Raw genomic sequence first — 19,870 nt, forward strand, 5'->3', positions numbered from 1 at the left:
GACAACCCTTAGAATGGGAGAAAATATTTGCAAATGAATCAACGGACAAAAGATTAATCTCCAAAATATACAAGCAGCTCATGCAGCTCCATATCAAAAAAACAAACAACCCAATCCAAAAATGGGCAGAAGAACTAAGTAGACATTTCTCCAAAGAAGATACACAGATGGCCAACAAACACATGAAATAATGCTCAACATCACTAATCATTACAGAAATGCAAATGGCCATCATCAAAAAATCTACAAACAACAAATGCTGGAGAGGGTGTGGAGAAAAGGGAACCCTCTTGCACTGTTGGTGGGAATGTAAATTGATACAGCCACTATGGAGAACAGTATGGAGATTCCTTAAACAACTAAAAATAGAATTACCATATGACCCAGCAATCCCACTACTGGGCTTATACCCTGAGAAAACCACGATTCGAAAAGCCACATGCACCCCTACGTCCACTGCAGCACTATTTACAATAGCCAGGTCATGGAAGCAACCTAAATGCCCATCGACAGACAAATGGATAAAGAAGATGTGGTACATATGTGCAGTGGAATATTAGCCATAAAAAGGAACGAAATTGGATCATTTGTAGAGACATGGATGGATCTAGAGACTGTCATACAGAGTGAAGTAAGTCAGAAAGAGAAAAACAAATATTGTATATTAACGCATATATGTGGAATCTAGAAAAATGGTACAGATGAACCGGTTTGCAGGGCAGAAATAGAGACACAGATGTAGAGAACAAACGTATGGACACCAAGGGGGGAAGTGGCGGTGTGGTGGTGGTGGTGGTATGAATTGGGAGATTGGGATTGACCTATATACACTAATATGTATAAAATGGATAAGTAATAAGAACCTGCTGTATAAAAAAATAAATAAAATTCAAAAATTTTTTTAAAAATGAAGAAGAAGGCATGCCAAATAGAGCAGGGCATGAGCAAAGACCTCGAGGTATGACAGTGCTCAAGGTGTGTCATGTTTTGGGGCTGGTGAATGGTCCAGGGTGACAGAGATTTGGGGGAAGTGGGTAGATCATGGTAATCACTAATACGCATCGAGCTTCCATGTGATCGACACTGTGCTATAAGCCTTTTATGTCGTATCACCTCAGCCCCATCAGGTGAGAATTGTCACTTTCCTTATTTTACAGATGAGGAAATGTAGGTACAGAGAAGTAAAGTTTCTTGCCCAAACTCACACAGCTAATAAGTCAGAGAGTTGGGATTCAGGCTGGGTGGCCTGCCTCCACGTGGCCTTAGCCACTCTGCTCTACTGAAATATGGGTTGATGTCTAATCAGAGAGAGCCTTGGATGTTGGGTTAAGGAATTTTATTCTCTACAATGAATATATTCTCTATAATGGAAGAGTCATGGGTGGCATTAAACATTTTTTAAAAAATTGTAACAGTGGGTTTCCCTGGTGGCGCAGTGGTTGAGAGTCCGCCTGCTGATGCAGGGGACGTGGGTTCGTACCCCAGTCTGGAAAGATCCCACATGCCGCGGAGCGGCTGGGCCCATGGGCCATGGCTGCTGAGCCTGCGCGTCCGGAGCCTGTGCTCCGCAACGGGAGGGGTCACAACAGTGAGAGGCCCGCGTACTGCAAAAAAAAAAAAAAAAATTGTAACAGTGATAGTAAAAAATGTTAAAAATCACATCTCCATCCTAATACAACTATTTAAATTATATTTCTCTTTTCTTCCTGCCAATGTATACATGCATGCACTTACCAATAATCCTGAGGACTAAAGTTTACTAGGCACTTATATCATGCCTGGTGTGTCCTAAGCACTTTAAGGTAGGTGCTACTTTTAATCATATTTTACAGCTGAGATGAGGCAAGGTTAAGCAGCCCCAAGTCACACAGCAGTAAGTGACAGAGCCAGGCCCCCAAACAAGGGCCATATCAAGATCAGGTCAAATACTTAACAGATGTGCAGTTGGACTGCGGGGGAGGAGGCTGGGGCACTAGTGGGGTTCTCATCGCTGAACGTGTCCCAGGTTGGCAGATGAGAGACTGAGGCCCAGAGAGCGGAAGGCCCATGGTCAAGGGTCACTCAAAGTTGATGACAGAGCTTCTCCAGGACCCCACAGCCCCTAGATGCAGGACAGGGTGTAGTATAAAGAGGAACTGAGCTGGGCATCCAGGATCCCACAGATTTTGGCATCAGGCAGAGCTGGGTTTGAATCCTGGCTCTGCCTCTTCCCAGCTGTGTAACTGTGGCAAGTCACTTCACCTCTCTGAACCTTGGGGTCCTCATATGTCAAATGGGGAGAATAATAGTACCTACCCAATGAGACTGTTGTTGCAGCTGAGGGAGAGAATTCTGGTAAAGCAGAGATCACAAATTGGCAGCCCACAGGTTGATAGACTTTGGCATTCACAATGTTTGAAAAATGAGCCAACATTTAAAAGTAATGAAATTAGAGACCTGCAATCATGAAAAGTAAGATTCATTCCTTCTGTGTCAGGAACAAGACCATGGTGCCTGCTATCATGACTTCAACGTTATGTTGGAGGTCTAGCCAAAGGAACAAGGCAAGAAAAATAAATGATGTAAGGATTGGAAAGGAGGAAATAATAGCAAGGATGCTGAAATAATAGTAAGACAAATATATAAAAATTTACTGTGTTCCTATACTCTACAAGTAATTAGAAAATGTAATTTAAAGTTGGGAGATTTCACATAAAAATCTGGATTTCTGACTTCTATTGAAAAATGGGGGGAATTCCCTGGTTGTCCAGTGGTTAGGACTCTGGCCCTTCACTGTTGAGGGCGTGGGTTCAATCCCCGGTTGGGGAGCTAAGATCCCTCAGGTGTGTGGCGTGGCCACACACAAAGAAAAAAGATAAGAGAAATGGGGTATCTGGTACCATGGGGCAGTAGTCAGGTGGAGCTGGGCTAGCCAACCCTTTAGGTGAGCACATATATTACATCTGTCTGAAAAGTGGAAAAGCAAGATGGCCAGGCAGGGCCACATTATTTTTCATGTCCCTGGCCCACTTTACTCATTCATCTTATTTATAGACTCTGTGGGTATATGACTTTGAGGAACCCTGTAAATTCTGCTTCCTTTTCGTCCGGTCCTCTGTCTGCCTCTAAGCCAGAGCTGCCCTCAGTTTCTCTATCAATAAATGTGGGGAGTTGAGTCATGGCTTTATTGACTGTATACTAAGCACCATGCCCTGTGCTCTGTGCCTTATTTATATGTTACTGAGTCCTCAAGACACCCCTTGGAAGCAAGCTCTCTTATCATGTCCATTTTACAGGTGGGGAAACCAAGGCTCAGAGAAGTATAACAACTTGCCCAAGGACTCACAGCTGGAATGTGTGGAGCTGGGCCTCCAGTCCAGGACTGACAGACTCCAGAACTCCTGCCTACTCTTAGGATTTCTAAAGCTCTCACCAGCTCTGATGAGATGGTTATTTTTGGAAACACTTCTCTGAGGCTCCAGCCACAGCTTATCTCCTTGGCCACACTACCCTGTCCAGGACATCAGGCTCTCCTGCATGGATGACCGTATCATCAGCCTTCTCTTTTTTAAAAAAATTAATTTATTGTATTTTATTTATTTTTGGCTGCACTGGGTCTTTGTTGCTGAGCATGGGCTTTCTCTAGTTGTGGTGAGCAGGGGCTACTCTTCATTGCGGTGCGTGGGCTTCTCATTGTGGTGGCTTCTCTTGTTGCAGAGCACGGGCTGTAGGCGCGCGGGCTCAGTAGTTATGGCACAAGGGCTTAGTTGCTCTGTGGCATGTGGGATCATCCTGGACCAGGGCTTGAACCTGTGTCCCCTGCATTGGCAGGCGTATTCTTAACCACTGCGCCATGAGGGAAGCCCATCAGCCTTCTCTTTGGTCTCCCTGCTTTCTCTCTTCCACCACCATGATCCATTCTCTTGACAGCAGCCCAAAGGATCTCTCTAGAGCCTGTTCAGATTATGCCACTTTCTTGTTTAAAACCCTCCAGTGGCTTCCAATCCCTCCCAGAGTGAAATCTAAAGTTTTCCCTATAGATTTCAAGGTTCTTTACCATGCAGCCGTCATCTCCTACCACTCTTTACTTTTTTCTTTAAATTTATTTATTTTGTTTATTTATTTTTATTTTTTGGCTGCGTTGGGTCTTCGTTGCCGCGCTCAGGCTTTCTCTAGTGGTGGCGAGCAGGGGCAGCTCTTCGTTGCAGTGTGTGGGCTTCTCATTGCGGTGGCTTCTCTTGTTGCGGAGCACGGGCTCTAGGCACGCGGGCTTCAGTAGTTGTGGCATGCAGGCTCAGTAGTTGTGGTGCATGGGCTTAGTTGCTCCGTGGCATATGGGATCTTCCTGGACCAGGGCTCGAACCTGTGTCCCATGCCTTGGCTGGCGGATTCTTTAACCACTGTGCCACCAGGGAAGCCCTCCTACCACTCTTTTCTTATTTCACTCCACTCCAGCCACACCTGCCCCCTAGCTGTTCTTCCATCATATAAACTAGTTCCTGCCTCGGGGCCTTTGCACTTGCTATTCCCTCTGTCTAGAATGCTCTTCTCCCAGATTTTTTATGGCTGGCTCCCTCCTTCTATTCACCTTTGTCCAAAAGTCATTTCCTCAGAGAGGCCTTCCCTGGCCAATCTGTCTAAAATAACCCCCACCCACTCCCATCATTTTCTAGTCCCTTACCCTGCTTCATTTTTATTCATCACCCTTGACATTATATTAGACGTTTCTTTATTGTCTGTTCCCCTCATTAGAAACCCACAAGGACAAGGACTTTTTTCTGTTTTGTTCACTGGTATATCTACAGCGCCTAAAACTTCCCAGGAATTGCTCGATTAATATTTCTTGAGACATTTTGAACGAACAAGGTCCCCTCCACACATCCCCTCCTCCCACCTCACAGGGGCCAAGGGTAAGTTTCCCCCAGTAAAAATCCACCACATAGGCTGAGAGAGAGTTGGGCGGTAACGTCTGGTATAAAGGACTCTTTCCTTTGTCTTAAAAGGGAGCTGAGAATATCTGGGACAAAGGACAAAGGCGGTGGCTTGGAAGTCTCAGTTGACAGAGCAGGTATCCTGCCTGGCCCAGGAGAACCGGTTGTACCAATTTTATCACCCCTGGGGAGGAAGGAGTGGAGGTGGCAGCTGCAGATACTCCTAACCCCCAAGGCTGCCAGCAAGTGCCCCAAGGATTCTCAGGACCTGAAGGGTGGTGGTGTCAGGGAGTTTAGTAGATCTACCTCAGGGTTGGGGGTGACCCCCTACTGGCCAAGGGTGGCTGGTGTATGGTCAGGCACAGAACCTGAGGCAGGAGGCCAAGGCCCAACTTCTCTGTATAGAATCACAGAGAGTAAACTGAAGCCCAGAAAGCGAAAGGGTCTTGTCATGGCAACCTGAGTTCAGATCCAGCTCTCCTGACCCCCAGGTCACAGCTACCTCAGTCCATTCATTTATTCACTCAACAAATATTTAACGAGCACCTACTATATGCCAGGCATAGTTCTAGGCAGTGGCGGTACACCGTGAACCGTTCCCCTGTAAAGGAAGCAGAAGATAAATAACAAAGTAAATAAGCAAATTATATAATATGTTAGGACGTGATAAATTACTGTAGAAAAGAGAAAAAATAGAGGCAAATAGAGGTTTGGGGAGTATGGGGTGTGGGGCAGGTTGCAGCATTATTTGGGGGCGGCCTGGAAAGCCTCACTAGGAAGGAAACATTTAGGAAGAGACTCAAGGAAGAGGAAATGAGCCACATGGTTATCTGGGAAACAGCATGTCAGGGAGAGGGCACAGCCCTTGCAAAGCAATGCCCTAAGGCTGGAGGGCCCTGCTGTATTTGAAGAACAGTAGAGAGGCCAGTGTGGCTGGAGCGAGGAGTTGGAAAGGCAGTGAGGTGATGGGAGGATCATGACACATCATGTAGGGACTTGAGGGACATTGAAAGGCCTTTGGCTTTTACTCTGAAGTATGTGGGGAGCCATCGGGGGGAGCTGTGAGCAGTGGATCTGACATGTATTTTTTAAAGGACCCCTCAGGCTGCCATTTAGAGAATGTGCTGGAGCGGGTAAGGGTGGAGACAGGAAGGCCAGTGAGGAAGTGTATTAGTTTCCTATTGCTGCTGTAACAAATTACTACAAACTCTGTGGTTTAAAACAACTCAAGTTTATTATCTTTCACTGTTGGAGGTCAGGGGTCTGGTAGTTCTTAATGGGCTGAGATCGAGTTACTGGCAGGGCTGTGTTCCTTTTGGAGGCTCTTGGGGAGAATCCATTCCCATGCCTTTTCCAGTTTCTAGAAGCCAACTGCATTCCTTGGCTTGTGACCTCTTTCTGGCTTCAAAGCCAGAAAGGTAGTATCTTCCATTCTCTCTCTGACTCTGACCCTCCTGCTTTCTTCTTGTGATTGCATTGGGTCCACCAGGATAATCTCCCCATCTCAATATCCTTAATTTAATTCTTCTGCAAAGCCCTTTTTGCCACTAGACGACATTCTATAGAATGTGGACATCTTTGGAAGGCCAATATTCTGCCTACCACTGGAGGCTACTGCAAAAATCCAGGCAAGAAATGATGGTGAAATGAGTCAGAGTGACAGCAGTGAAGATGATGAGAAGAGGTGGGGTTCTGGATATATTTTGAGGGTAGAGCCAACAGGATATTTTGAGATTGGATGTGAACCTTTCTTTTTCAGTGGAGGGGGACTTCTACCTCTGTGTTGGGCCTGGACCTGGGTGAGGATGTGGATTTCTCTGGCATGAGGACCAAGGAGTCATCAATCCATTACTGGAAACTATGTGGCTCCCTAGGGCCTGGTGCCTGTCACATGGCCTGCATGTGCTCAGTTGAAGGGGTATGAAGTACGTCTTGTAACCCACCATTAGCTCAAGTGCAGGGGCCCCTCCAGGGCACAATCTCCCCCGACTCCCCACTGTCCAGGTTCTGCTGGGCCTGACCTACCCCTATTCCTAACTTTGGCCTGTTCCCCAGGAAGATCACACTTGCTCCCATGTCCATCACACTTTATTTATGTGTTTGTTTATGTGTGAAACCGAGTCTCCCTAAAACCGAGTTCCTATACTGAGTTTATGATTAATCTCTCTATCCAAAACTTTATTCCCCTGCTGTCTCCTCTGACCTCAATCCCTTTTTTGTCCCCTCTGGCCTCAATCCTGTGCTAACTGAACACTAATCAACCAGGGTCAGCTATTGTTGATAACATCATCAATGTACTAAAATTGCTACTATGTCATCATTAACTTACAAACTCAGGTTGTTTCTCTAGGGCAAGATGAGCCCACAGATCCTCAAGCCATGGACTGCCTGGACAGAGAATTATAAGAAGGAGACCTCCTGATTCCTGAAACCATGATTAAGAAATGTCACAAGACGATAATTAATCCTAGTTCCTTTGTTCTTCCCCCTTAAAACATCCCTAACTCAAAGACCAAGATGAAGTGGATCTGAGACTTGTCTCCCACTCCTTTGCTTGATGCCCTGCAAATAAATCCTTACTTTGCTGCAAATGCCCGCTGTCAGAGTTTGGCTTTCTGCATCACGGGCACACGAGCTCTTGCTTGGTTTCATGTGTATCTCTCTGTCCACTTATTCGTTTGGATGTAGGCAGTATAAGCATAATGGCTAAGCAGGTTGTATTTACAGTAAGAATCCCAGCTCTGCCCCTACAAGCTGTGTGACCTTGGGCAAGCTATTCAACTTCTCTGTTTCTCCAGTATCTAATGTACAAAATGGGGACGATAATAGTGCTCATTTCATGCAGTTGTATGGGCTAAATGAGCTATTTCTTGTAAAATGCTCAGTTTGGTGTCTTGCTTAGAACAAAGTGCTCAATAAATATTTTCTATTACTTGCTGGGGTATCAGATGCCAGCCACACTACTTAATAATGGTGTGACCTTGGGCGAGTCATTCAAACCTCTCAAAGCTTCTATTTCCTCAGCTGTAATCTGTACCTACCTCATCGAGCTATAGTTGGGATGATTAAATGAAGTATTCTATGTAAGCCATCTGATTCAGCATGAGGGCTCAATAGATGTTATTGACTATTATTCCTGTCATTATTGTTTATTTATTGTGTAAATATATATTGGATGCATATTCTGTGCCAGGCCCTTACCTGTATTCTCAATGAATCCTCAGAATGTGGCCTGGTGTGGAAGTTAGTGTCTCTTTCACAGATGGGGAAACTGAGGCAGATGACGCACCTTGCCATATGGCTGAATGGAAGAGCCCCAGTTCTAAACTAGGTTTGTGTGGTAGGCACCAAAACATGTTTTCTTTTTGTTGATGTACAGTATTACATAATTTACAGGTGTACAATATAGTGATTCACAATTTTAAAGGTTATACTCCATTTATAGTTATAAAATATTGGCTATATTCCCCATGTTGTACAATATATCCTTTAGCTTATTTTATACATAATAGTTTGTACCTCTTAATCCCCTACCCCCAAACATGTTTTCTTTTCATTACTTCAACACACTTTTTTTTGAGTTAAAATTCACATAACATAAAATTCACCATTTTAACTATTTAAAGTGTACAATTCAGTGCTTTTTAATTAGGTTGTTTGTGTTTTTTGTTTTTGAGTTGTAATAGCTTTTTTTTTAAGATAATTTTATTTAGTTTTTAAAAAATATTTATTTATTTATTTATTTTTGGCTGCGTTGGGTCTTGGTTGCACGGGGTCTTTGTTGTGGCATTCAGGATCTTTCGTTTCGGTGCGTGGGCTCTTCTTTGGGGCACACAGGTTTCTCTCTAGTTGTGGCTTGTGTGCTCAGTAGTTGCAGCGCATGGGCTTAGTTTCTCTGCGGCATGTGGGATCTTAGTTCCCCGACCAGGGATCGAACCCGCGTTCCCTGCACTGGAAGGCAGATTCTTAACCACTGGACTACCAGGGAAGTCCCTTTTTAAAAAACGTATTCTGGGGCTTCCCTGGTGACACAGTGGCTAAGAATCTGCCTGCCAATGCAGGGGATACAGGTTTGAGCCCTGGTCCAGGAAGATCCCACATGCCGCGGAGCAACTAGGCCCACGCACCACAACTACTGAGCCTGCTCTCTAGAGCCCTCGAGCCACAACTACTGAGCTCACACACCACAACTACTGAAGCCCACACGCGTAGAGCCCGTGCTCCGCAACAAGAGAAGCCACCGCAATAGAAGCCCGCGCACCGCAACTAAGAGTAGCCCCTGCTCGCCGCCACTAGAGAAAAGCCCACACGCAGCAACAAAGACACAACACAGCCAAAAATAAAATAAATTAATTTTTAAAAAATTAAAGACAAATGTATTCTGAATATTAACTCCTTGTCAGGTATGGAATTTGCCAGTATTTTCTCTCATTTTGTGAGTTGTCCTTTCACTTTCTTGATGATGGACTTTGGTGCACAAAAGTTTTTAATGTTGGTGAAGTCCAATGTATCTATTTTCTTCTTTTGTTGCTTGTGCTTTTTATGTCATATTTAAGAAACTGTTGCCTAATTGAAGGTCACAAAGATTTATACCTATGTTTCCTTCTAAGAGTTTTATAGTTTTAGTTCTTACATTTAGGTCTTTGATCCATTTTGAGTCCTTTTTTGTATATGGTGAGAGGTAGGGATATAAATTCATTCTTTTGCATCTGAATATCCAGTTGTCCCAACACCGTTTGTTGAAAGACTGTTCTTTCCCTATTGAATGGTCTTGGTACTCTTGTTGAAAGTCAATTGACCATAGATGTATGGGTTTATTTCTGGACTCTCAGTTCTATTCCATTGATCTATATATCTATCTTTATGTCAGGGCCACACTGTTTTTGTTTTGTTTTGTCTGGGTTTTGTTGTTGTTTTTGTTGTTTTACTGAGAACTTTTTTTTAATTGAGGTATAGTTGACTTAAAATATTGTGTTAGTTTCAGGTGTACAGCATAGTGATTCGATTATATATTTTTTTCTGATTATATGCCATCATAGGTTATTACAAGATGTTGAATATAATTCCCTGTGCTGTACAGTAAATCCTTGTTGCTTATCTATTTTATGTATAGTAGTTTGTATCTGTTAATGGGGGTGGGCTTTTTTGCATTTTTAAATTGAGATATAATTGACATATAACATTATAGTTATCTCTTGCTATCCTCAGGGGATTCGTTCCAGAATCCCCCTCAGATACCAAAATTTGAGGGTGCTCAAGTCCCTTATTATAAAATGGTGTAGTATTTGCATATAACATCCTCCAGTATACTTTAAATCATCTCTAGGTTACTTACAATACCTAATACAATGTAAATGCTATATAAATAGTTGCTGGTGCACAGCAAATTCAAGTTTTGTTTTTTCGAACTTCCCGGATTTTTTTTTGTTGTTGCTATTTTCAAACCTCAGTTGGTTGAATGCATGGATACAGATCCTGTGGATATGGAGGGCTGACTGTATATTAGTTTCAGGTTTACAACATAATGACTCAATATTTGTGTATATTGTGAAATGATCACCACAATAAGTCTGGTTAACATGCGTCACCATATGTAGCTACAAATTCGTTTTCTTGTGTGTGCTGAAGATATTTTTAAGGAGCAATCCCAGATACCCTCCCTCCCCTGCAAAAAAACCCTCACCTAAATCCGATTCCCCCACGTTGCTCTTCATGGGCGCCTAGTCCATCTGAACCACCTGAAACCAAGCCGGTGGCTCACTTTTAAGGTCGCTCAGCTTCCGCTCTGAATTGAGGAATGTGTACTTGAACTTTAAAACAGATTCTCTCCTGGAAGGAGAGTCACAGGGCAGCATGCTAGGCAGAGTAACTGCCAGGGCATTGTTCGGGGTAAATAATAACGACCAGATAGCTGCCGCTGGTTATGGGATGTTCATGAGCTTTGGGAGGAGGCTGGAACATTGAGGGCCAGTGCAGGTCTCCCCGTGAACAGGCATATAGAACATGGGACTGAGAGGTGGGCTCCCAGGCTGAACATGGAGACCCTCAGGGAGATGGTCTCACCAGCACGAGGCGTGGAGATGTGTGTCCCTCTGGTCCGTGAGATCCAGGTGGTCGTGCACCAGATACACAGTGTCACAGTAGGTCAGAGATTCCAACAAGGGAGCCCAGCGAAAGGCATGGCAGGAGGTTGTCCCTACCACTGGGGGCCATCTTGAGAAGGCCAAGTGTGGGTTTTGATGCAGAACCAAAGGTCTGTGTTCCCTGCCAGAATGATGCCTACAAGGTACCATCTGGGTTTTGCCTTTTCCTGAAAGTTCCTGCCACCAAGTGTGCATTTGCTTGTCAAGGAGCAAAACTGTCACCCTGAGCAAGTGGCTAACCCAATCTTACCCTCGCCCTCATCTCCAGGGCCAGGCCGTGACTTGGCTTCTCTGCTTGAGCTCCTGGACCACAGAGAGCTTCTCTCTGCTGTGATGAGAGACCCAAGGGTGACTCCTGGGCCCGGTTATTCTGAGATCCCCCAGTTACCTCCTCCCCCAGTTACCTCCTTCCCCAGTTCTGCCAGCTGTGTTGCAGGAAAAGAAATAAATGGGGTGCAAGAGGATGGTCACATTCCAGGTCTCAGGCGAGTGCCTGGGACGGGCCGCCAAGTAGGCGTCCTTGGCTTCGCTTAGGAAGGAACTCAAGAGTGAGCCCAAGTAGAGGGAAAGCAGATTTCTTTAGAAATATATGCATTCCATTGACAGATTGCAGTCCATCTCAGAAAGTGAGAGTGACCAGGACTACATCGTTTTGATTATTGCAGATTTGCAATAAGTTTTGAAATTGGGAAGTGTGAGTCCTCCAATTTTGTTTTGACTATTCAAGACCCTTTAAAATTCCATATGAATTTTAAAATGCAGCTTATCCGTTTCTGCAAAAAAAGGCAGCTCATATTTTTATAGGGGTTGTATTGAATCTGTAGATAAATGTGGGGAGTTTTGTGACCCAACAATAGTAAGTCTTCCAATCCATGAATATGGGATGTCTTTCAACTTATTTAGATGTTTAATTTCTTTCAACAAAGTTTTGTACTTCTCAGTGTACAAGACTTGACTTTATTAGGTTGAACACTTCTGTTCCTAGTTTGTTGAGTGTTTTTATCAGGAAAGGGTGTTGGATATACTCTGCTTGGTTTTTACAGCTAAAAATTAGCAAAGTCCTCTGTATTTGACTTGGTATAATTATGTGAGACCAAATCATAATAATTTTTATGATTCATATTCAAAACCCATTCTTCATAATAGGCTTTATTAATTAAGTTTTTCTTGACTTTTTTTTTTTTTGGCTGCATCACACGGCTGCCAGGATCTTAGCTCCCCGACCAGGGATCGAACCCAGCCCCCTGGCAGTGGAAGTGAAGAGTCCTAATCACTGGACCGCCAGGGAATTCCCTCCTTGACATATTTTTAAAGAAAATTACAAATATATGGCAGGGTATCTTTAACCATGTGACCTTGGACAGTTTTTACTTCTGTGGTTCTCAGTTTCCTCAGCTATAACACGTAGAGGGTATAGTAATGCTTATTTCATGGGGCTGTGGTGGATGGAAATAAGATGAGATTTTTGAAGGCAGGGTACTTTGTAAACAAATCAAAACTGCATGCTTCTATTGCTGCTCTTACCAGAGATATTTTAACATTGCAGTGTAACGTGTTTAGTTAATACATAAGATATGTAAAGGACATTGACCTTAAGTACAAAAATATAAATTTGTATACACCCATGTGAACACCATTGGATCTTGATACTGAACCTGTCAGCACACCACAATGGTCATTCTTCCTGGTCTGTACTATCCCAGGAGGTAACTACTATTCTGACTCCTATAACCACAAATTATAAATTAATTTTGCCTGTTTTTGAACTTTGTATAATTGGAATCATACAGGCTTTTGTGTCTAATTTCTTTCAGTCAGCATAATATCTGCAAGTTATTCAAGTTGTTGGAAGTACTGGTAGTTCATTCTTTTCACAAAGTTTTTAATGAGCTAACATCAGTCGGTCACAGTTTGAAAAGGCTGTGCATTTGCCCAAGAGACCAGAAAAATGAGGACCAGGGAAGCCCAGGGCTCTCCAGTATTGAGCCAATACACCCTGTGAATCTCTACCAAGGCAGTTGAATCCAGGATGGCAGCTACCTTGCCCATGTTGTCACTATCTCCCATCCCACATGCTAGGCAGACATCATGATTTTTTTTTTTTTTGCCATGCTTCGTGGCCTGTGGGATCTTAGTTCCCCGACCAGGGATCGAACTCGCACCCCCTGCATTGAAAGCGCAGAGTCTTAACCACTGGACTGCCAGGGAAGTCCGCAGACATCATGAATTGATCTCAGAACATTTTTAAGAGATGTCCTGATGCAGACTCAGAATTCTTCTCAACCCAGTAATCCGAGTGACCCACACACCAATTAATTGGGGTTGGTACTAAAGATTAAATCGGAATGTTCTGCTATCATATTCCCAAGATGTATTTCTGGGCTCCCAGAGTTATGACATGAGGGGCTCTGCTATCATCCCGGCTTACCCCACAGCAATATGAGACTGACGGTGGTGAGGTCTGCAGAGTCAGACTGTTCATATAGTCTTTTGGACCATGGCTCAAACCCAGCAAATGTTTTGCTACCTGTGTGCCTGGTTGCAGCATGACTTAGATAAGGGGGGAGAGGCAGATTTCGTAGATATGGAGGGGTTGCTGTACCCATTAGATGGCTTGATGGAACCCACCTCGTTTTTGTTTTTTATTTTGATAAAAACATTGCAATGTCTCAATTACAAAACAAACAGAAGTGTGATTTATGTTTCACAATTTATGCTGCTGTGAATTCTTGACAGTTCTAGTATGTCTCTCACATTTGAAAAATTTCTTCCAACCTGGAAAGTTGGGTGAGATGAACTCTCTCATCCTCTGGGAATAGTTACCTTTAGGTGCAGGCTGGGGTTGTGGCAGATTACGACAACAACAATGACAAGGACAACATTCAAGGCATATTTTTGTCTATATGTAGGTAATAGTCTGGGGAGGAGACAAGACTCATATATGTGAAATAATAGAGGAAAAGTTCCATTAAGCTCTCATTTACTTGAAACTCTGTTCCTAAGCAACAGAGTCCAGGAAGGGATAAAAAAGAAGCCAAGTTTTTCTTCATTGGAGAGCACTTCAGAACTGGTTTACTCAGAACTGCTTTACTCTTTGTTTTCATGCAAGGCTAATAAATGCAAAAGATTGGAAGCAGCAAATTAGATTGGTGGGCTTGGGCGAAGTATTGGCTACTAGACACAGCCTCAGTGCTAATAGATGGAGAAGTGATTCTTTTTTTTTTTTGGCCACACCGCGCGGCATGTAGGATCTTAGTTCCCTGACTAGGGATCTAACCCACGCCCCCCGCATTGGAAGCGCGGAGTCTTAACCACTGGACCACCAAGGAAATCCGGAGAAGTGATTCTTGACAGCAAAAGACAAGGAAAAACAATGAAATGTGACCCCACAACCAGTTGGCCCTTTGTAATGCGGGGGCAAAAAAATCCTCAATTCTGCTACTTTTGAAAGTTTGAGTCTTCTCCCGGTTTAATTGCTATCGTGCATAATGATGACCCAGAATAAAATATATATTTCTGAGCACCTACTGTGCTAGGCCTATGCTAAGTAAGCATCTTACATTCCCTATCTCACACAAGGTTGGAGGTGGTCCTGTCGCTATCTCCAGTTTACAGTTTTGGAAAGGGAAGCTCAGAATAGAGGAAGTAACTGCCCAAGTAAGTATTCAAAGTGGGTTTTGAACCTTTGCACTCTAGCTTTGCTGTTAGCCTGTACTAGGTTTCGAAGAACGTGTTAGGTGAATACGGAGTAGACAGGCATTGCAGGTAGAGAAACAGCATATGCGAAGGCTATTAAGTTAAGGTAGTCAGTCACTCAATTTCTCTGAGTCTTGCTTACTCACCTACAAAAATAGTAACAGTATTATCTCTCACAGTCTTGTGAGAATTAAATGTGATAATGCATGTAAAGCATTTTCCACAATGCCTGGATCATAGAATGTGCATAACGTTAATTACTGTTTTATAAAATATTCTTACTTCTCTTCCTGTTCTTCTACCGCTACAGAACTGGTTCCAAGGAGACTACATTTCCCAGCATGCGATCTCGCCCTTTGACCCTAGCTAGACCTAAAAGCGCGCGGCCGAGAGCTTTAAGCAGGAAGACTATAGCCTCCCGGCATGCAGCGCGCCACCCTCCGTTAGATTTGAGGGACGGCCGGCGCGTTGCCCACCGGGAGTTGTAGTCAGTGGCGTGTTTCCTTGACGCCGGCCGGGCCGGGCGTGGGGGCCTGTGGTAGGTGGCGCGACCGGGCCCAGCTGCTGGGCGGAGGTGGCGGAGAGGCCTGCGGCGGCAGGGAGCGGCGGAGCGGGGAGAGGGCGCCGAAGCCGAGCCGAGCCGGAGCGGGCGGCGCAGGCCGGCGCGACGAGCAGCAACCATGTCGGTGTTCGGGAAGCTGTTCGGGGCTGGAGGGGGTAAGGCCGGCAAGGGCGGCCCGACCCCCCAGGAGGCCATCCAGAGGCTTCGGGACACGGAGGAGATGCTAAGTAAGAAGCAGGAATTCCTGGAGAAGAAGATCGAGCAGGAGCTGACAGCCGCCAAGAAGCACGGCACCAAAAACAAGCGCGGTGAGTCGGCCCGGCCCCCTCAGACTCCTCTGACCCGGACTCCACCTTCGTGAGACTTGCCCCAGTGTTTCCTCAGATTCTGGAACTCTTATCCCGTCAGACTCCGTTCCTTGCCTTTCCCGGTCCGGGACCCCTCCCCATCCGACTCCCTTCAGTGTCTCCTGGAGCCCTAGACTCCTCCATCGTCAGACTGCTATTCCAGCCGTCTCGTCTCAGGCTCTCCCCATTCGGCCAGGCCCTTTCGTCTCTAATTTCACAGCAGTTCTTCCTCCGCCCTCACTCTATTCGTTTCTCTTCCGCCTTTTCCTCCTTCCTCTGGCTTGCCCTCACCCACCTTCCCAGATACTGCCGCCGCCTCCTTGGCTCATTTCTACCCTCCATCCTAACACTTGTGTACTTCCTGGTCCCACCCCTACCCTCTCCCGACCCCTCTGTGGAGTCCATGAGCAGTCCTTGGTCTCTCCCCATCCCCCTGACTCAGAATTCTTCTTAAGAAGCCGCCTGGATGGAGAGGAAAGGGGACTGGGGGAGAGGAGACCCCCTGGTTCGGACTCTATTCACTTGCTGAGTGAACTTGAGCAAATTCCTTTTCTTCTTGAGCCTCATTTTCCCCATCCGTCAGCCGGACTTTGGCCTCCATGAGGCCTAAAGTGCCTTCCAGCCCTGTGATTCACTTCTTGTTGCCTTATCAGAGTTTCACGTAGCCAAACCTTCACCTGGTGACTCACAGCTTCCCAGTCTGTATGTACCAGAAATAAGGATTCCATTCCTCCTTTGGCCCCGACTCCTCCCCGAGTCCCCACTGTGGTTCAGGGCAGGGATATTGAACTCTGAGGCACTTTACTTACAGTTGTATGGCTTTCTGGGCAAGTGCTTTGTATTCTTCTTAAGTGAGGTGAATGTGAAAACGCTTTAGTAACTGTAAAGCAGTTTAGGAATATTTGATTTTTCTCGTTGTTATGGCAATATGAGAGTGAGCCATAGCGTAACAACCCCCCGCCCCCACCCGAGAAGGAGGAAAGGTGAGAGGGGTTTAGGAGCTTTACAAACAAGTATTTAACTCAGAAGTCTGCAAGTCACTAGCTGTGTGACCTTGAGCTAGTGAATTTACCTCTGAAAGGAAGATAAGGATTTACAGTGCCCAGTATACAGTAGGGGTTAAATAGATGTTTTCTTCATTTTAACAGAAGAACAAAATAACCCATCCTGAGGAGTCTCCTTTGCTGATAGTCAGTGGATACTCTGGACATTCTTTTTGGGGGCTTACTGCATGCACTGTATTCACAGGGTGAACAAAATACAGCTTCCACCCTAATGAGGGAGAAGACAAGGAAATAAATGAAAATTTTGTCTAATGTTGAAATGTCTAGACACTAAATGAAAATAGTGTCTAGTGTTGAAAAGTGCTAAAAAAATTGGATGGGGAGTGATGGGGTGGGAGGGGGTGTCACTTTAGATAGGGTGGTCTGGGAAGTCCTCTTTGAAAAGGTCAAGTTTGAAGTGAACCTTGAGAACTTACCAGCTCTGTAGAAATCTAGGGGAGAAGCCTTCCAGGCAAGCAGGCAGCATAGAAAAATGCCCGGAGGTTGGCCTCTTTTAAGAAACAGAAGACCTGTGTTTCTAGAATGTAGTGATTGAAGAGGAGAGTGGTATAAAATAAGTGGGTGTGGGGTGGAGTTTGAACTTCCTGGTAAAGAGTTTAGATTTTATTCCAAGTGGATGGAAAGCTCTTGGAGGGCGTTATGCGTGTCCTTATCATTCACGTAGTTTTAAAAAACACCATCTGGCCTCTCTTTGGAAAGTAGACCTGTGGGGGGTGAGAATGGGAGCTGGGAGACCAGTGAGGACAGAGGCAGCCGTGCATTTGTGGCCTGGAGTCCAGTTGTAGCTCTGGAGATGGAGAGCAGGGTTAGATTTTGCTGTCTCTGGCATTTTTCTTTGATGACTCTCCCTCAGTCAGGATCCTCTGTTGTTCACAGAGGTAATTTAGAGTCAGTGTTTTGACCAGGCTGCATTTGGGGAATGCTTTGCCCATTGCCGGGTGGAGGAGGGCATCAGTTTACATCATCTCCAAACTGAGAGAGCAGTTCTCCTGTGGTCTTTTGGTCTGGAGCAGTTTTGTTTCTACCGTTTTAGAGGTGGTTGAATTGACTTTCAAGAGGCTTGGAGAGAGGCTGCCAGCAGACTGTGGAGGACCAATCTCAGCTAGTTGTAATAACTTTTTGGAAGGCAGTCTGTCTTCTTGAGTTTGCTTGAGAGGACAGGAGCTACTGCCCTTCTTTTTAGTGTCCTCTGGGGACACTTATTTGCTTGTAGGGATAGTGCTCAGAGGTGTTAACACCACAACATACCATACATTTAGTTACTTACTGACTTGAACTGTGCTGGGACTTGGAGGATCAGAGATGAAAATACACTGTGTCTGCCCTCCAGGGACTCAGGATTGGAAGTGTGTGTATGGTGGGTTTTTATGTTTGTTTTGTTTTGTTTGTTTTTTTGAGTTTGTGTGAGAGAGAGAGGGAAGACGAGGAGGGGAAGGAGGAGGAGGGAGGAGGAAGAGAGGGAAGGAAACATCCCAGTCAGTGCTGAACATGAGTGTGTATATGGGGCTCAGGCTGCAGAGCAGAATATTCTTGTCTGGAGGGGAAAGGGCAAAGGCGGCTTGGCTGAGGAGGAAGATGTGAAGTGGGTCAGCAAGGAGTTTGGGGAGCCCTGAATGAGAGCATCTCCTGGTGGGAGTTGGTGGGGCAGGACAGCAGATGGTTAACTCTGGGGAGTGACCTGTAGCCTTTAGACTTAGACCTGGAGATGGTGAGGAGCACTGGCTCTCTTAAAGCAGAAGAGACAGACCAGCTTGGATTTCTGAAAGAGCACTGCAGCAGTAGCAATAAAGGAAGGAGTGTCCACTGACCAAGAAGGGATGGAGGCAGGAATCCAGTAAGGGATATGGGTAGAATCTCATGGACAATGCACTTGAGCTGTAGCTTTGTCACTAGCTGTGTGTCTTGGGCAGGTTACTCTGTACCTCAGATTCCTCCTCTGTAAATAGGGGTACTAGTATCTACCTTATTAGATTAAATTATGTTATGCATGCAAAGCTCTTAGTAGAATGCCTGCCATATGGTAAGTGTTCAATAAATGGTTGCCATTATCATTATTACAAGGAGACTCTTCAGGTGGGAACAAAGGGCCTAGAGTAGAAGCATGGAAAACTAGATGAGAAGTAATACGTATCAGAGACTTTTCGGAAGGAGAATCAGAAGAAGGTTGGTGATTGGTCAGAACTGTGGGCAAGGTGAAGGAGAGAGAGGAATGGAAGACAATTCCCAAGTTTACAGCTTGGACAATGGGTGGATGGTGATGCCATTAACCAATTCAGAAACACAGAGGAGGAGCAATTCTTCATAATTGTGAGTCCTTTGAAGTTTGTAAAACTTTTTTCTTATGAGTCTCATGATATCCACCGAGACTTTGAGCTCCATGGGGCAGGATGTGATAGTCATGTTCATTGCTGTGTCCCCTTTACCTAGCACAGTACTGCCATGTAGCTAATGCTCAGTAACTATTTATTAAATGATTGCAGACAGTCTGGGGGGTATGTTCTGTTATTCACATTGTCCGGAGAGGAAAATGAGGCTGGAGAGAGGATGTAACTTGACTCAGAGACCAGTTCTTCTGGTGGCTGTGGGCATCTTGTGTTTTGTTTACTCCCATGATGGCTGAAGGCATCATCATGACCGTTGTCATCACTCAGATCATTAAACACCCACCTGTGCAAGGTGTGGTGCTGAGTCGGGGGGAAAAAGAAGTGAGACAGGACTAGGTCCTGCCCTGTGAAGTGTGTAGCCAAATGTGGATGCTATTTTTGTGACGTAGATGTTGGAAAGATGACAAATTGTCCTTTGAAACAAACCTCTGCTTCTCAAGTAGATTGTTTGCATCAGGCAGGTGTGTCCCAGGCAGTCGTTTCAGTTAGGGGCCTAGAGCAAAATTTGGATTGCATATTTTTCCCAAATTTCTTTTTGTTTCCTTTAGTGATGTATTCATTCTTAAGCATGTGGCAGGCTCTTAAACTGTGTCCTAGGTCCCATGCTCAGTGCCGGGAACTTACTGCTGGGAATATAGAGAAACCAGACACAGGCCCTGCCATCCAAGGCACTTAAATATTGTCATTTTTCCTTTACTATCAAGTGGAAATAATATTCATCTCACATGACTGTGGTGAGGATTAACTAAGATAATATTCAGTAT

The 19,870-nt window shown here is 44.9% G+C and overlaps 1 protein-coding gene across 1 annotated transcript in view; it reads left to right on the forward strand.

Annotated features, from left to right (window-relative positions):
- The first annotated feature begins 15,254 nt into the window (after nucleotides 1–15,254).
- CHMP4B (charged multivesicular body protein 4B) overlaps nucleotides 15,255–19,870 on the forward strand; it is a 47,504-nt gene continuing 42,888 nt past the window's right edge. Inside the window, exon 1 of the mRNA XM_030830898.3 lies at nucleotides 15,255–15,619. Within this exon, the coding sequence (XP_030686758.1) occupies nucleotides 15,430–15,619 (190 nt within the window). The 5' untranslated portion in view covers nucleotides 15,255–15,429. The remainder of the gene's footprint in view (nucleotides 15,620–19,870) is intronic.

Source organism: Globicephala melas, chromosome 15 (assembly GCF_963455315.2).
Source record: "Globicephala melas chromosome 15, mGloMel1.2, whole genome shotgun sequence".
Lineage (NCBI taxonomy): Eukaryota > Metazoa > Chordata > Mammalia > Artiodactyla > Delphinidae > Globicephala > Globicephala melas.